At 37.2% G+C, this 19,030-nt stretch overlaps 1 protein-coding gene across 11 annotated transcripts in view; it reads right to left on the minus strand.

The window, feature by feature from the left end:
- Positions 1-1,521: 1,521 nt before the first annotated feature.
- Positions 1,522-19,030, minus strand: part of DENND1B (DENN domain containing 1B) — a 265,783-nt gene continuing 248,274 nt past the window's right edge. For all 11 annotated transcript variants that reach the window (XM_078078238.1, XM_078078240.1, XM_078078234.1 and 8 more), the window contains 3 exons: positions 10,499-10,572; positions 9,289-9,505; positions 1,522-7,811 (listed from right to left, as the gene is read on the minus strand). In XM_078078238.1, coding sequence (XP_077934364.1) covers positions 7,275-7,811; positions 9,289-9,505; positions 10,499-10,572 — 828 coding nt within the window. In that variant the 3' untranslated portion in view covers positions 1,522-7,274. The remainder of the gene's footprint in view (positions 7,812-9,288; positions 9,506-10,498; positions 10,573-19,030) is intronic.

Raw genomic sequence — 19,030 nt, forward strand, 5'->3', positions numbered from 1 at the left:
TCTCCATGTTTACAAAGGACTAATTACAGTACCTACTCCAGAAACTTTTTTTTTAAAGATTTATTTATCTACTTTAGAGAGAGAGAGAGCACACAGGGCAGGGGAAAGGGGCAGAGGGAGAGGGAGAAGGAGAGAGAATTTTAGGCAAACTCCACACTGAGCGAGGAGCCCAGTGCAGGGCTGATCCCACGACTCTGAGATCATGACCTGAGCCAAAACCAAGAGTCGGTCACCAACTGACTGAGCCACGCAGGCGCCCCTACTCCAGAAACTCTTAAGAGCATGGTCCAGGCATCCCCCCCAACCCTTTTAAAGCCATACACATAGTTCTAATAAAAAGCTATGTTTGACAGCCACTGGATTAGAGAAATACAAGATTCATATAGCTTTATGTTACGGTTTTATATGGCAAAATGCCATGAATTCAAACATATACACAAAAGTTTCTCAGTAATAATTTATTCTAAGAACAGATACTTCTATTTTAAATAAAGGGATCTAAAACTTTAGGGAAATTAAGTAACAGATGCAAATCAATGGCAGAACTTGGGGGAAAGTTTTAATTCACCTGGAAACATCCACAGTACACTATTTTATTTTTATGCTATTCATACTGTATTTTTCACCTATATACACATTTTTGTGTGTGTCCTGTTACTCATTCTGTTACTTCTAGGCAAGAAAATTCTCAGACTCACTACATAATAATACTCCAAAGAGGATATTTTCTTTCACTTATACATAAGGAAAAGCCAATTGTGTTTTTTGTTTCTGCATCTATAAAATTAAGATATGACCATCTCTCTCATACACAGACACTTAGAAGTATTGAGACCAATCTCTGTGAAGGTGGTAGGCGAAATGTTAAAAAAAATCAAAATCAATATACACCTGAAACTAATATGACATTGAATGTCAACTATACGTTGATTTCAAAAAAAAAAAGCTTATATTATAAATCAATAAAAGTTAGCTAAACCTGATGTTTACAAGGATAATGTCTCTTTTCTTGTTGTCAGACCTTTGCTTCTTCTATGGAAACAAGACAACTTCAACGTATCACTCCCCAAAATTCTGTACCCAAAGGGAAGCTTTGTGCTCATTTCAATAGGAATTTCACTTTTGCCCTCAGTGGAACCGTCATAGCTCTTGGGTGAGACGTTCACCCTTCTAATCTCTGGAGCATTGTTCATATACTTTACTGCATTTCATTTCTGTCCTCGACTTTTAAATCAAAGTCAATAAATACAATTGTTGAACTTAGACAGTTCTGCTCTGGCCTATCTAGTGACATTCTACTTACCTATTCTATGATTTTAGGGCCTAATAAAATTAGCTGACCATACAGGAAAGAATGGACACCTCTCAAGCGGACCTGTCAGAAAGATTCAGGCTGGGATTTACACTGTAGCAGAGTTACAAAGCTCAGAGAGGAAGATGGCTGGGTCCTACAGCACCTCACCTGGAACACTGAGAGGAGTAACTGGCTAATTAGAAAAGAAGAGTCACCACCATGCAAAATTTTAATTATGACCAATTTTATTTCATAACTGCATTGTTGGGCACTTCATGGTAGTATGTAGTTCATCCAAGATTTATGTTTGCATATTTTTCAAAAAATTCCCCAAACAATACTTTTATGTACAATGTCCTCCCAATAGTAGTCAACTTTAGAGATGATTTATACTGTAGCCTCAAGGATGCAAGAACAGTGAAACAAATCTCAATGCTGGGTAGGTCTTTACAGACACCTGTCACCCTGTCTGGCAAAAAGCTCAAGATTTTCAGTCCTTTTAAACAGTTATTCATTTAAAGCAAAAGAAATAAGCTTTGGGAAAGTTCCGTTTTAACCTCTCATGTACCTTAATGCATATTAAGTTGTAGACTTCATGCAATTCATACTTGATTGCTGTTTTAGGCATTGCTGTACGTACTAAATCGTAACAGATTCAAGAAATCTTGTTTTGGGTATAAGATCACTGAATGGTTCTCAAAATAACCACATGGAAGTTACACTACCTGAAGGATGGTGCGTTGAGCACGCACAGAGTTCAAGTTCGGTCCTGTCCTAAACATCGCATAACCAACCAGAGGGTGGATTTGTAAGGTACCTCATTAAGGTTCTCATCTGAGAAGTGAAATAACACAGAGACAAAAGAGACCTAGAGGTTTCTCACATCAAAGAGGTAATCATTTGTGACTTTGCAACCTTTTAAGATAAAAGATTGTGTATTTTAAATTACTTAACTAAAGTATGGTTTGAAGAAAACATAGCTTTCTGGATATAAAGCATCTACTTGACATTGCTGCTCAGTACCTTGTTTAATTTTTTGGTATGTATGCATATCACATCGAGAGCTACAGATTTTCCACAGTGCTTTTCTGCCTCATTCAAGTATAATAAAAGTAGAAATCTATAGAAGCTCTAAGGTTAAACAAACTGTACATTATACAAAAATTAACTTAATTTATAGACAGTCAAGAAGTATTGGCAATGCCCTTTATAAATCTTACCAAAGATTCATCACAAAGGATATTACAATCTACATATGTGGTCATCACCATACAAATGCCATTTAGATTTATGTGGTACAGAACTGAATATTTGTTAAATGTACACATGTAGAATCAGCATTTAGCACTATATACATTTCTTTTAAAGTAACAGTATTGTCAATACTAACCTAAGGTTCAGGATTTTCTTATTGCATATTTATGGTTGCTGAGGCAGTTAGTTATGATACAATAATGCAATATCCATAATTATTTTAAATAAACAAAAACATTTCTCCTCCCAACAATATAAAGAATTTTTTCTAAGATCACATAGAACATTGCTACATACAGCTTTACACAAATACTGAAAAACATGACCTTAAGGCATCTGCTAGAAAAGCAGATGTGCATATTTATATGAACTAAATTATGCAGGAAAAATATTGCACAAAATCCTATTATTTTCAAAATAAAATATGCTTTTCTAAATACACGATTCCCTATATCTTGACCGAATAAAAATGTTAACCAGTTTGCTCAAAACAATTCTGCCTCTTAAGTAAGCTTTAAGAAACAGACACTAACAAAGTTATCAGGCTTGACACAGGAAAGACGTGGGTCCTGACACAGAATCTGTAAAAGCTATTTCCTTATATTAAGAAGTGCTTTGGGGAATTAGATTTGGGTATTCATTTCACTTTCTGAAATTTGTGTTCTGACTTACAAGTATCTATCTACCCAGAGTCAGGGTCTTTTATGCTAAACAAATTTATTCATGAAAATAATCTTTTCGTGAAATTCCAGATTTTCTAGATGAGAAGGAAGATCTACTGCTGATTATGAGAATATTCACAGTTTTCTCCTCTTGATCAGGAGACTACCTCTTCATGTTATTTAAGAAAGAACTAATTCATGAACATTCCTGAATCCCATTATAAGGATATTAGCACAGAATCTGAACAACAGCACTGTTAAATACACTTTTAATTTAAGAGGCGGGGACAGGGGAGGCTGTTTCTAGAGAAATGCTATTATCAAGATAAAGACAGTAAAAACTAGTTTCCATCAACATGCACCTACACCCTCAGTTAATCCTAAAGTAAGTAAAGTGGCCTAATGATTACAAAGGAGCATCATGCCATTCTAGAGCTCTGTGCTGCCTAGATTGAGCATAGTGGGGACAGAGAATCAGAGAAACAAGGACACTTAGTCTCTAAGAGCTTCTAAGTCTGTCCTTTAAAAGTAGATATCTTAAAATAGCAGCATTATTATATTTGTTAAAATAATAAAGTTAATGAAATTAGAAGTGGTACCGTGGTTCTATACTTAGAGCATGTTTTAGATTAAGCAGCTTTAAAGGACTTTTTTTTTTTTTTTTGGTGTTAGAACCTTGGGCTAATAACTTCTAAGCAAAATATTATTATTATTAACAGAGATTTGTCATTTCTTTCCCTTTTGATTGGTTCCTTCAGAGCAGGGGCTATGTTACTTATTTTATTTCCTTATATCCCCAGTTACTGTACCTTGTATACGACCAGTACAAAGGGTCGATAAATATTTCCTAAGTGCAATGAGTTAGGAACAGAAAAATCATCCTGCTATGTTTTGGTACCTTCCTAAAATATGCTAAAGTAGGTAACCATCAAAATTTACCACTTAACAACACGCTGACCTAACAAAACAAGAGCTCTTAAATTCACACATGACTCTTCTATCTCCCCCTGAAATATCATAGATGCAATATTTAAGGACCCAAAGGATAAAAGCTAGAGTGGGACTCAGGGAGAATCATGACGGTTTAGAGGCCACATAAAAGACGGCGCACGATAGCCAAAGACTTATTCATTTATACAACTCTGGCAGAACAGGTAAAGCTTCTTTGAAAAACAAATTCAAACAGCAGAGGAGTTTATACAAATATTTCATTTAGTTATAATAGAAAATATGAACATAGGAGAAAATAAAATAATACTTTTGTTTGTTTCAGAATTCACCTTAATTTCACTTTATTCTCCCTATATCCACCATAATACTGGGAAGTCTAGTTTAAGAGCAGACTGAATACTCAAAATATTAATGATTTGAAATACTAATACTTTTGGATTAGTAGTCTCTTGGATACTAGCTTTCTGGATTTTTTCCAAGAATAACATGTAGAGCTTTTGTTTTTTAACAGAATATAAAAGCTGATTTTGCGTGTTAGAATAAGGCCCAGGTCCAGTTCAAAGATGCCTCGATGCAAATATACTTGTGAGTGGCCTCACGGCAACAGTCTTGCAGTCAAACATCCCATGAGGTGATCAGATGATAGAAGAACCGACATTTCTGAGGCCACGATGTTTATTAAGCAAATGGACTAAAACTCCAATTTCACCTATGCTACACTCACAATTACCTCATTCTTCAGACTATGAATTCTGAAGGAAAACATGCATTTCAATAGTCATATTAAAAGACTTTTTCTTTTTAAAAAATCACAAAGAAATATTTGCCAAGCAGATTAACCACCGGAGTGACCTTTTTTCCTTCTCATTTAAAACAGCTCTTCTGATAAATCTACATGCTTTGACAAAGTGAAATGGAATTTTGTAATGAGTATATAAAGGCAAAATTTGACAAGAACCATGAGTCTTACTTTTGTGTTAATAAAATAAGGATTAAACACTTTTTTCCTTAATATACACAGACTCCCTCCTTATAAGGAAAACAAGATTTGTCTTCCTTTACAAACATGAATAAATAATTGTCCCCAATAAAACATATCTGTTTAGATTTTGGAATGTAGCTTAGAAAAGAAAAAACTTGGTCATTTTCTTTAAATTATTTAAAGACTGACCTGGATAAATATTTTTAAGCAATGTTTTTAACAAATCCCCTTCTAGGGTCTTTTTTAACTGAAAATTAAATTCTTTCAGTAAATATTTTAGGGTACAGTCCTGATGGGGCTCTTGAATGGTTTCTCAAACAACTTTTCTAAAATGACAATTTTTAAAAAATAATCATGATTGGGGATGTACAGGATATATATTGAATATACAAATACCAAATTAACCATAACACCACTGTTTTTTTCCCTTTATTTTTTCCTGTCAATCTAGCCTATCATGAAGCAGTCAATGCATGATGCCTTCTGAGATGAATTTCAATGTTTAGCAGTGAATTTGAGGGAGAAGAGACAAATCTCCTATGCAGAAGGATTCCAAATAATTTTTGTAGATACTCCACCCTAAGCGGGAGGAAGCATACATAAAGCCCTACTCCTTAGGTGTGGGCTATATACTGTGACTTCCTTCCAAAGACTACAGTATAGAAAGGGAGGGAAAAGAGTATAGAGGAAAAACCTGACAAACACCACCTCAGCTAGGTTATCAAAGTCAACATCAACATTCACAAATCATGCTGACATTATGTACCTTGGGTATGATGTAATGAAAATGACATTTTACTTCTGTAATCTTCCTCCCCCAAGCCCACAATCACAGTGTAATCATGAGAAAAACAGCAGACAAATTCTAATAGAGGGATATTCTATAATATATTCAACCAGCAGATCAGTACTCTTTAAACCTGTCAGGGTTATCAGAAACAAGGAAAATGAGAAAATGTCCCAGCCAAGAGGAATCTAAAGACACATGACAACCAAATGTAATGTGGTATCTTGAATGGGATTCTGGAAGAGAAAAAAGACATTAGGGAAAAACTAAGGAAATCTGAATAAAGCATGGACTATCAATACTGGTTCACTAATTGTGGCAAATGTACCATACCAATGTAAAACATTAATCATAGGGGAAATTGTATGCAGGGACATAATGGGGACTCTCTGTACTTTCTTCGTAATTTTTCTGTAGATCTAAAACTTCTAAAATATAAAGTCAATTATTTTAAAAAGTAAATTTGAGATGATAAGAAATATTTTGAATTATTAGTTAAGAAAAAAAAAAAAAAAAACAGGAACATTTCTTTATCAGGACAGTTCGTGTTGCATTTGGCTTTCTGGGGCTGGATTCCTAGATAGCAAAGGCATACAGAGACTGAAAAAATTTTAAAGTGTCTCATTTGTAAACAGAAGTCATTAATTTCACATTGTAATTCAGCACTTCATATATTTCACTGAGTGAAAGGTAAATGTGTACCTTTATACATTTTGGAAAACATGGCGCAGTGTCCACAAGAGAGCTTTTAAATTTTGAAAAATGAATTTTGTCCTTGATTCAACGAATAGAAAAAGGCATTATTGCTCTGCAGAACACTTATAACTTATCCTTCAAAATTTACAGGTAATTCCATAAATTATTAAAGTATGCTAAATATAGGCTTAGGATTAAGGCAGTTAGTGGGTCAACAGTTTCAGCAGTTTCAGGCTAGTTTTGATAAGTTTTGATATCCTGACCAGTTCATGCTCAACCAGATTAGTAGGGTCGCTACTGGTTATGCGCAAGGGTTATATATGCATATTAGTTTAAATAAAATGAATGGCATTAAGCACCAAATACTGGGAAATCATGTTTGACATATACTTCCAATATACATACAAACTAGTACCTGATTTAAGAGCACAGTAGAAGAATCAGCTTTACATTTAAAAATCAATCGATAATATATATTCACGAGATGAATGAGTGGGGAAAATGTATGTTCCAAATGAAAAATAACTTTTAGACAGCACTAAGAACTGTCATTCCTACAAATAATTCTGTTTACTATAGAGATCACAAGGAATCCTAAAATGTCTCCCTAGAAGCTTGGATGCAAGTGAGTGACTCTTAATAGTTGATTTAAGGGTGATTTCCACGCGTGTTTTCTTCTGAAATGTTTAAGTCTTGCTGGAAGGCAGACGTTATGTGACATAACGACACCACTTCATGAAGCAGTCCAGAATCTTCTGAAGTCTCTTTGGCTTCTTTCCCTTCTTTCTCCCAAGGAACAAAAGTAGATGAATGTCGCCCAAGGCTGGGTGTAAGCAGATCGTCTGAAATCTGGCTTAGTGTTTCTTTCTTTTCTGTTTTAGCTTTTTCATTTTCGGAAACTTCAGGCAAAGCGAGCTGGAGATCCAATCCTGAAGCAGAAGCTGGCTTTTCCATGACCGCAGGCTCCCTCATATTGTCAACATTGAGGTATTTTTCATTGTTTTCCTCTTTCAGGATAAACAGAGAATCTGTCAAACCGCTGCAGGAAACGCGCTTCCGGGGAGAGGGAGGAAGGTGTTTGCCATGGAGGGCACTATCATCTTGCCCGAGATGCCACTCTGCTTGATCACCAGAACCACTGCAAAGCAGGGCCAGATTATTCTCACTAGGTGCATTGGATGTATTCTGAAAGAAGAAACAACAAATTCAGAAAAATTTTAATGAGATTATGTTACATGAGCATTTTTTTTCCATTTTGAAATAAAATATTAATATCTTTCAAGGCTGACAACTGGGAAGTCCCCCCAGAGGAAATACAGCGTTAATTCTGAGCACCTGCAAATGGCTCTATTAACAAAAAAATACATAAACATATACAATTTTTTATTTATCAATTATACTTCAACAAAGCTGAAAAGGTAAATGAAAAAAACCTGCCAACCCCCAGCCCCTCAAAACCCCCAAATAGACCAACTACATCAAGCCAAGTTCTGGAATTACAATCACCACAGGGTGGCCATTACTCACACTTCCATCTCTTGTGTTTTTAAAACATTTATTTCACTATGTTTAAAACACTCTTCATTTTTGAAGCAATATAATGAAAACCTACTTGAATTGAGACATTTCTTAAACATATTTTCGAAGATCCAGGAAATATGGAAAAAAAGTGGGAACATTTCATACTTAAAAAATTCCCCAGAAAAGACAACTATAAAACTAGATTGTAAGAGAATATTACGGCTTGATAAAAAATTTTTTCAATGAATGTCAATAACCACCAGAACTGGATACATAAATGGGAAAATACAGAATTCTGAAACTAGAGGCTCCCAGGTGGCTCAGATGGTTAAGCGTCTGCCTTCGGCTCAGGTCATGATCCCAGGGTCCTGGGATCGAGCCCCGCATCGGGCTCCTGGCTCAGCGAGGAGCCTGCTTCTCCCTCTCCCTCTGCCTCTCTCCCTGCTCATGCTTTCTCTCTCTCTCTCTCTGTATCTCTGTGTCTCAAATGAATAAATAAAATCTTTAAAAAAAAAAAATAAATAAATAAAAAATAAAAATTAAAAAAAAAAAAGAATTCTGAAACTAGAAATAATTCTTTTTTTTTTTTTTTTTTTTTTAATTTATTTGAGAGAGAGAGCATGAGAGAGAGAGCATGAGAGGGGGAAGGGTCAGAGGGAGAAGCAGACTCCCTGCCGAGCAGGGAGCCCGATGCGGGACTCGATCCCGGGACTCCAGGATCATGACCTGAGCCAAAGGCAGTCGCTTAACCAACTGAGCCACCCAGGCGCCCTGAAACTAGAAATAATTCTTAATGATTAAATTTTCTCATATTTTTGAAGAGTTGACTACTTCCCTGTTAGAGGTTAAATGCTTTGACCAACTAAGATTATAACATGAGGCAATTCACACCAAAGGGTAAGAATGTTTTCATTTAATTTTTTTAAATAGATTTTTATTTATTTGAGAGAGAGAATGAGAGAGAGCATGAGAGGGGGGAGGGTTAGAGGGAGAAGCAGACTCCCTGCCGAGCAGGGAGCCCAATGCGGGACTCGATCCTGGGACTCCAGGATCATGACCTGAGCCAAAGCCAGTCGCCTAACCAACTGAGCCACCCAGGCGCCCCCTCATTTAATTTTATAGGCTGAAAAAATCAACTAACTGTAGGTTTGTAATCAATATCATCCATTGATCTGAAGAAATCCAAGCTCTTCGCTGCTGCTAGCTTTCCTTGGTCTGAGCTGTGTGTGCTCAATGTGTCTAAGATTTCTCCTAGGAGGTCCATTTCGCCTGAGTAAGGACTCTTTACTCTTGTTTCAACGGAGTCATCACTTTCATAAAAATAAGCAGAAGCTTCTTCTCCATCTTCAGAGGACAACCTGAAGGAAAATGAAGCATGCATTAGCAGTCACACCTACACGCTCACACACCTACACATGTATGTGAGCAACTCTCCCCAGTTACATTCAATCAGTGAGAGAGTCTTAAAACCAAAGTGCTTCTCAGCAGAACAACAACAAAAGGGTGAATTGGTTCATGGCCAAATTCTTTAGAGTGATGTGTGTATACCAATTCAAATACAGGAAATTTTGAGTATGTGCACTAAGAAAATACAAACAGACAGCTATGGGACCTTACTCAATTTGGAAGCCAAAGCAGTGCTTTTCACACAGTCTAGTTCTGTGGGATTTGGGACATTAGCCTTAGAAATAGTAGATGGAACTTTTGGAAAGCTTGCTATAGCCTGAGTTCACTTTCAATATTTGTATGTGGTTTTCCCTTTATTTATTCACATATTTTAGAGAAGAGTGCATATTCCTTTATATAGACAAAGATATACTTAATGGAGAAAAAAAGACTGTCCATTTTGACACCCCCATATAAGTTTAAATTGTTTAAAAAAACTAAACGCTATTGTTATTGCCCTTACTTTATGGTGAAATTAATTTTTAATACTTTGTATTAAAATTTCCTCTTCTGATATCACCACAGATTTAAAGCCCTCCCCTTCCCTAGCTTGTTTTAATTGACTATTATCACTGTTGCTGCCATTTAACCTGCCCCTCTTCATGAGCAGGGTAGGGGTCGAACTTAGGTGGGCTCCTATTTCCCCTTTAACACTATCGCAGATATTTCTGTAGGCCTTACCGCTTTCCAAGAACAAGATATTTCAGGTCTAGCTTGCTTTCCCATCTCAAGATTCATCCCCCATGAGACTCCAATGAGCACTGGTTAATTTTGCTGAAAAACACTGCAAGGGAGCAAAATCTGATCTCTAGGAGTGTACATCCTTTGATTATCTTTTGAAATCCTAAAATGTCTGCCTTTCAGCCGCAACACTTAGCAGGACAGTAAAATCCATCACGACTTACTTGCTCGCTCTCTCGTCATAGTCATCATCATACAGAGCACCATCAAGACTCTTAGGAGGTCTTTTTAAGCGTGCCTAGAGGGAGGAGTTGACCATAAATTGGCATTAGTAGTTAAAATAAGTCTTTTTCATAAATTTTAAAGGAAAAATTTGATTTGACAAGAACGCTTTTAAGAGAAATATGAATTCAGGATTTTTTAACATTACTCAGTAACTTGACAAGCTGTGTAGTAAGAAGGGGAGGGAATCAGGCAATACTGATGTCAACACTTACAGCTCAAACCAATAGACAAAAAACAAATCACTGGATTGAATACACACACACACACACACACACACACACACAAAATGATCTAGTCTGTTAGTCCCTGGTTTAAAAATACTTAATTTATCCCCATGCACTTAACCCCCAGCTTCAATAATCATCAATATTTGCCCATCTTGTTTCTTTTATCCCCAATTATTTTAAGGCAGTACTTCTCAATACTTAATGTGCATATAAATCTCTTGGAGATCATGGTAAAAATGTAGATTCTGACTCTACTGGGTTCTAAGGATGAGGCCGGAGTTTCTGCATTTCTAACAGGCTCTTAGGTAAAGTTAGTGTTGCTGGATCTGAAGGTCCCTCACTGAATAGCAAGGTTTTGAACTGAATGCTAGACAACCTATCATTTCACCTGTAAACACTTCAATATATCTTTAACAGATATCATTATCTTACCATACAAATTAACAATTATTCTTTAACATCCTCTATTCTCAGACCATTCTCATATGCCCTATCACCCCCAAAATACTTTAGTTTGTTTATGTGGACCAGAATCTCAACATGGCTAACACTATTTGGTTGATATGTCTGTCAAGTCTCCTTCAGAGACTATCAGTTACACCTTCCCCATCCTTTGTGTCATTTGTGGCCTTGAACATGTGATTCTTATCCTCTTCCTATAAACTTGGCAGTCACATCTGGAAGCTTGGTTAGACTGTTTCTGGTTTTTTGTTTTTCTCTGTTTTTGGCAAGAATATGCTACATGTGTTTGAGATGTGTTTTTTTTTACTGCATCACACCAGGAGGTACATCATGTTAAGATGTCTCACATTGGTGGTACTAAGATCCATTAATGGCTTCAGGATTCAGGTTGGCTGATACTATCCATTATGAATTTTCTTTCACTTGATGGTTTTAGCATCCTATGATAGTCCTTGGGTAAATTAATTATGCAAAATTATGTTTTTCAAAAGCATTCCTTCTACCTTTACTTGTTGGCATTCTACCAAGACTTTTGTCCTATTAACTATTTGGCTATTCTGAAAGACAAGGTGTAAGCAGAGGTAGGATAAATTCTTGATGCTTTCCTTTTGTTCAACAATTTCCAGAGTAATGAGCTTATGCCTACCAATCTCTAAATGTGAGCTGTGAGGGTTTTTAAAATGTCATCATCATTTGTATATATGTGATGTGGCTCAGCCTATCACAGTTGTTCTTCTTGATTTTTTTTTTAAAGATTTATTTATTTGAGAGAGAGAGAGCATGCAAGTGCAAGAGCGTGCATGGTGGGGAGGGGCAGAGGTAGGGGGAGAGGGAAAGAATCTCCAGCAGACTGTGCTGCGTGACCCAGGCGCCCCTCTTCTTGATGTCTGATCTGTCTCATTTTTTAATGATACCATGGTTATGTTTTTAAAATGGTTCTTAACTCTTGAAGATATATTTTGAATATTTGCAGGTTAAATATGCTGTGCTATTTACTTCAAAAAAAGCCAGGGGTGCGTCGGGATCATGGGTAGGGCTGGTACTGAAATAAGACTGACCGTACATTGATAACTGTTGAAGCTGTACTTTTGAAAGGTAACCAGGAATTCTTTTTTTTTTTTTTTTTAAGATTTATTTACTTGAGAGAGAGAGAGAGCGAGTGGGAGGCACAGAGAGAGAGAGAGAGAATCTCAGGCAGATTCCACGCTTAGCATGGAGCTGGACAGCGGGGCTTGATCTCACAACCACGAGATCATGAACTGAGCTGAAACTAAGAATCATATGCTTAACCAACTGTGCCACCCAGATGCCCCATGGTATCCAGGAATTCTTATAAGCTTCTCTTTACTTTTACATCTTTAAATTATGTAAAGTGTTTTATCCACAATAAAATAATTTTTTAAGTTTTTTTTTTAAATGGTCCCATCTTTGGTCAGTGTTAGCCCATTCAAGTTGTTTTCTGTGTCCTTTTAAAAAAGATTTATTTATTTATTTATTTGACAGAGAGAGAGACAGCAAGAGAGGGAACACAAGCGGGGGGAGTGGGAGAGGGAGAAGCACGCTTCCCGCTGAGCAGGGAGCCTGACGCAGGGCTCGATCCCAGCACCCTGGGTTCATGACCCGAGCCAAAGGCAGACGCTTAACGACTGAGCCACCCAGGCGCCCCTCCTGTGTCCTTTAAACATGATCTCAGAAGCTCTTTAGTAAGCTTCTTGCTTTTGGCCTAACATAATGTCTCATTTCAACTTACACATTTTCTGCATCAGACCTAGAATCAGCCACTTCCTAAAAGAGTTTGGTTCTTTTAAGTAGGAAATGACATTTAAAGGCCAGATCTGGGTGCTATGGGTGCCCATGGCAGCAAACCATGTTTCTGAGTGGATGGCAGCAAAGCTGAATTTGGAGACTTGAACTATTATATCATCAGAGGACTAACTTTCTGTCTTCCGATTCTGATCTCCCAATCTAGACAACTCTTTTCTTCTATTGCAGCCATAAAGAATAAGCAAATCTCTGGAATCTATGGTACTGCATCCTTACTCCTCCACACCCTCTATGCCCATGCTGGGAGTGGTAGGAAGGAAAGAATGAGTAGAGAGAAATATGTTTTTGTAAACCCTGGAGGAGTGTGTAGTGAGTTTCTCCATGAGTTTGGTGATTAGCTATGTATTGGGGCCTATAACTGTAATAATCATTTTACGACAAGTTTAAGGTATGTGAGTCAAAAAGAAATTTGAGGAATGGCCTAGGCACACAACTATCACAGTATTATTTCTGAAGGGAAAACACATTTCATCCACCTCCTCCAAAACTCACAAAATATAGTACAATTCTTTGTTTCTAAAAACAAGTAATTATTATTACATTGACATCTGTATATGCTTAACATTATGCCAGGTAGGGGTCATGCATGCAATTATTGCAAGAAAAAAAATCAGAACTAAAACCAAACAAAACTATGAGGGAGCTGAGACTTCATGCTGCTACTTAAAAAATCACTATTGACTATTTAAGAATTATTACAAGATATTAAATACATAGCTTAATATTTATGTTTGTAAATACTTTGGAAAGCACTCTCACATACACATGCAGTGGGGCTGGGGTCTGGGAATACAGAGTTGAGTTAGGCTGAGTCTCTGCCATTAAGTAGCTCGGAGTCTAATGAACCCCACGATCAATCTGGAGGTATACCACAGAGGCTCCAAAATTTGCTCAAGATCATACACCTTATCAAGAACAGGAACCACAGCCAATGTCTTTCTCTGCTGTGTTGCTAGTCCCTTGTTCATTTTCTTTTTTTTTTTTTTTTTAAGATTTTATTTATTTATTTGAGAGAGAGAGAATGAGAGAGAGCACATGAGAGGGGGGAGGGTCAGAGGGAGAAGCAGACTCCCTGCCGAGCAGGGAGCCCGATGCGGGACTCGATCCAGGGAGTCCAGGATCGTGACCTGAGCCGAAGGCAGTCGCTTAACCAACTGAGCCACCCAGGCGCCCCCCTTGTTCATTTTCTTTCAGAAGTTACTTTTATATTCTACATCTGCCTGAATATACTGGAGATTCTCAGTTGTTTTATTTTGTGTTGTTGTTAACCACAACTTTTTTTATAAGCTACCCACATAAGCTTCACAAATATGTTTGAATTTGGTTTTTTATTTCCTAGCTAGGTGAGGGTTCTATCAATTTCTAAATAGGGATGTTGTTAAATGGTATATCTGGTAATGAATTTTCACAATAGAGTTAAAATCAGAAATACAACTGATTAGTATATTTTCCTTTTATGTGTGTTAATATTTGTGCTATCTATACTCTTAGTACATGTACTTACAAATTGTTTGGCTATTTGAAATAAGCTCCTAATTAGTAGTTATTGGATATATATCAGGCAGTAGGAACTGCAATCTCCATATATGAAGTGACAATGTACAAACACATAGTCAATGTGTCAATGTTGATGACATAAAATTACATAATTGGTTAAGGTCACACAAGAAAAACAAAGGGGGAAAAAGTTACAGTTTGATTAACATTTAAGGTAGAGAAAAATGGCAGCTTATGTAACATGAGCATCATGAGTTTCTAAGCTTTTATGAACCCAGATTATCCCTACATTACTGTTTCTGGTGGATTGGGACTCAGGTACTATGCTTTCAGGGGAAATAAAGGATTGTTTCCACTATGCCAGAACACACAACAGAGGGCAAAAAGACCTGGCCACAATTTTGTAAATAGAAGTCTTTTATGGATAATTGGTAGCAAATAAGCTTAGACTGCAGAAAATATATTGTGTATTCTTTAGGATGGTAATACATAGCCAATAACAGTACATCTTTACCTGGGTTCATAAATCACAGATATATTGTTACTGAAAACCTGCACACTAAACTAAACAGAAACTGAAATATAAATGACTAAGAAAGAGAAAAGTAATCTCAATACACAGAATAAAAATAAAATACCTACACTTTTTTTAATAAAACTGACCTTTGGGAAGAAGTATATATTTTAATTGTTTTAACTGTAACAGTAATAAGCAGATGCAAATGCCAGTGGAATGAGTTCTGTATATTATATGTATTCAGAGAAAAAATTTCTATTTCAGATCTGGATAGAAATCTCAAAGGAAGAAGTGCCCAACAGGAAAGTTGTTAGGGGCAATAAACACTTTCATCATAAATGATTATCTCCCACTCCCTGAGATAAGTGCCAAGACAGTCATAACATGGCCTGTAGTTAGGGACAGACGCTTTTTTATGAAGTGATTAAGAGATAAAGATATAAGCAGTCAACATGGTAAAAAATATTGAAGAAAAGGAAAAAAATAAGTGGATTCCCAAGGGGAAAAAAACACCTTAAAGATATTTTTTTCAAAGATCTGCTGGATGATGGGACATCCTGCAAGCACGTGGAAACTCGGCAGACAGCAGGGCAAGCCGGCCACCCCCTGGGTATCTGCTCTTTGCCATTATTTAGGTTCCTCTCTTTTCTGCATTTTGAAATGTGTATAGTTTTTTCATAACTTTTTTAAAAAAGACGTATTTATTTACTTGAGAGAGAGAGCAAGTGGAGGGGGCAGAGGGATAGGGAGAGAGAGAATCCCAAGCAGACTCCCTGCTGAGCCCAGAGCCTGACACAGGGCTCAATCTCACCACCCTGAGATCATGACCTGAGCTGAAACCAAGAGTCAGACACTTAACTGACTGAGCCACCCAGGTGCCCCCATAACGTTTTTATAGAAAGGTGAAGAGACTTCTTCTTTTCTGGTCAGAATACCAATAATAGTCCAGTTTTTAAAATTTATTGCCACAAGGGACAGAATTATAATGCTGTTTTTTGCTGCCTCCAATCTTTAAGACATGTTAATGGACTGGGATGACATTTTCTGGGTGTCCACAAAGTTAGCCAGCCACCAGCCTCTTTTAATCATAAAATTCAAGCTTTTCAGGTTCTGATATTTTAAAACATGATTAGAGTTGTAGGAAATGAAGGTAATAATAAAGTCACACAAAAAGAAAACAGTTACATTGTACACATTTTAGCACATGGTATCACATTGATCTTCATAATCTCAGGCAAAAATCCCTTAGTCTGCTATTTGTTTAATGGATATTGATACCAGTAATCAAATCTAACTTAGAGATTAATAAATTCACTTAAGTAACACTTTATTTAGATAAACAATACTCTCATAAAAATGCACACAGTTTTTGCCAAATGAAATGCAACCATTTCAACCATTAAAATATCTTACCATACACATGGTAAAAATACAGCTAATGGGCGCCTGGGTGGCTCAGTTGGTTAAGCGACTGCCTTCGGCTCAGGTCATGATCCCGGAGTCCTGGGATCGAGTCCCACATCGGGCTCCCGGCTCAGCGGGGACCCTGCTTCTCCCTCTGACCCTCTCCCCTCTCATGCTGTTTCTCTCTCTCTAATAAATAAATAAATAAAATCTTTAAAAAAAATTTCAGCTAAAATTAATTAAGAGGATATTTCTCCATCCTTCAAATCAGCATCACACAGTTTTATTTTTAAAACCTAAATATACATTTGCCAGAATATGCCTCAATGTTCCTTTTGTAAAAAACCTTGTATCTAGTAATTTTACTCCCTTGATTGATTAAAAGCATTAATTGCCTTCAAGGTAAAAGTCAAACTTCTTGGCATTAAGGAGAGACTGCCATCCAAACATGGTCAAGACCTATCTTTTTGCTTTTTCTTTTTGTTCTTCTCCCCATGTCCAACTGGCCACCACCTAATACTTTAGCCACAGCAAATGACTTATTAGTTCTCATATGGAATTCACTGTTATACCATTGCACACAACGGACCTTTTGTCAGAATTTACCTTCGCTTTCTTTACTAAAAACAAAAACAAAAAACAGTCCTACTTATTCCTCAATATGTAACGCAAATGTAACCTCTGTAAAGCCCTCCTATACCTGCCCTTTATGTAGCCGCGTATTTGGCAAACATCTGGCCAATGGATTAATCATATTGTATTATCTGTTTATGTGTCTGCTTGCACAATTGTACCCTGAGCTTTCGATAAGTGAAAGTCACATCTCATGCTTCTTTGTGACTTTTGGGCTCTTTTGTATGACTTCTCAGCATGGAAAACAGTAGTATGCATATAATAGGTGCTTACTGGACGTTTGTGGAATAAAGAGATGCCAAAAAGTCAGAGAAAAATGAGATGTAGCTGCTGCTTTATTTTCAGGGAGTGCAGAGTAGCAGCTTTTAGTTGGTTTTCAAGAAATATTTGTTGAAGGAAACAAACAAAAAGGATAAATAACTTTCTTCATTTTGCTCTTCATTTATCAGGTCTTGCAAGTCCAGGCCCTTGGCCCCTTGCCCACTTCATTCACTTTGTTCTAACCCACAAGGCATTGCCATAGCCTTCTTTCAATCCCTTATATTTGCCCTGACTTGTTCCACCACAGGACCTTTGCACATGTTGATTCCTCTCCCTGAAAAGCTTTTTTACATTTATTCCCTGTTCCTATCCCCATTATCTCTGTATGTACACATCTGTTCTCATTTGAAAATCTAAGTCTCTATTATCCTGCTTTGTAGAATGCTACAGCCTCTAAACTGCTGATAGATCTTTTAAAAGGCAAACTTAACAATACTACACTCCTCTTTAAATAAATCCAATGGTTCCTTACAATTTTGACGATAAATCTCATCCTCCCTACCTTTGCCCAGAAGAATCTGGCTAAGTTAGTCTCTCTGAAGGTTCCATTTGCTATACAGATGTCTGTTCCCACACTACCAAGCCCTCTTCTTTGCTTGTATGCTTCCCAGTGTCTTCTGCCTCTGTCCTACACATGTGTTGATGTGTCTACCAGAACTTCCCTCTCCATGGTGTTTCCCCTCTTTTTCTAATTATCCTTCATGCCTTAGCTCATGAATTCCCCCTTCAAGAAATATTTCCTCATTCATCAATTTATATGCCACCTAAAGTACCTGTACACATATTCTCATGGGACTTGTCCATCCCACTGTACTATGGTCATGGTTAAATTCTCTCTCTCCCACTGTACAGGAGATTCTTGATGGCAGGTGTCTTGCTAATTTACCTCTCATACCCTCACCAAGCACGTGTGTGGTACATATTAGTGTCAGAAAAACCGTAAAAGACGTTGAAAGGAACAAAAGATTATGGAGTGTCCTATCAGAATTCTGGATGTTGTTTAGACGCCTTTGTGGGGTTATCGGATTCTATAGTAATCTGAATCTTGCATTGTCTTTATCTACCTTGCCAGGATACAACTGGACACAAATCATGCAACCAAGCAGAAGTTAGGACAAGCCACTATGATGAAACAAAGGTTGGCTATATTTATGGGGCCAGTGGCTACAATGCCTTCCCAGGAAAACATGCCTGGTGTCTGTCTGACAGAGTCCAGCTTTACAAGTGCCTTTCTGAGCAAGTCAGGGAACAACAAATCTGGAAAACTTTGAGAAATTCACCCTAATTTATAGGCATTTCAGATAGAACTTATGGTTGGAAAGATTTCTTGGGTTTGGTTTCCTAGCCTCAGGATATGAAATAACAGACTTTTTACAAGCCCAAACTGAGATTTCTTATGAAAACTTCCAGAAAGGGGCACCTGGGTGGCTCAGTCAGTTAAATGTCCATCTCGTGATGTTGGCTCAGGTCATGATCTCATGGGTGGTGGGATGGAGACCTGTATCAGTCTCCATGCTCAGCGGGGAGTCTGCTTGGGATTCTCTCTCTCTCCCTTTCCCTCTGCCCCTCCCTCCACTCACTCTCTG

This window comes from Halichoerus grypus, chromosome 7 (assembly GCF_964656455.1).
Source record: "Halichoerus grypus chromosome 7, mHalGry1.hap1.1, whole genome shotgun sequence".
NCBI classification, from domain to species: Eukaryota; Metazoa; Chordata; class Mammalia; order Carnivora; family Phocidae; genus Halichoerus; species Halichoerus grypus.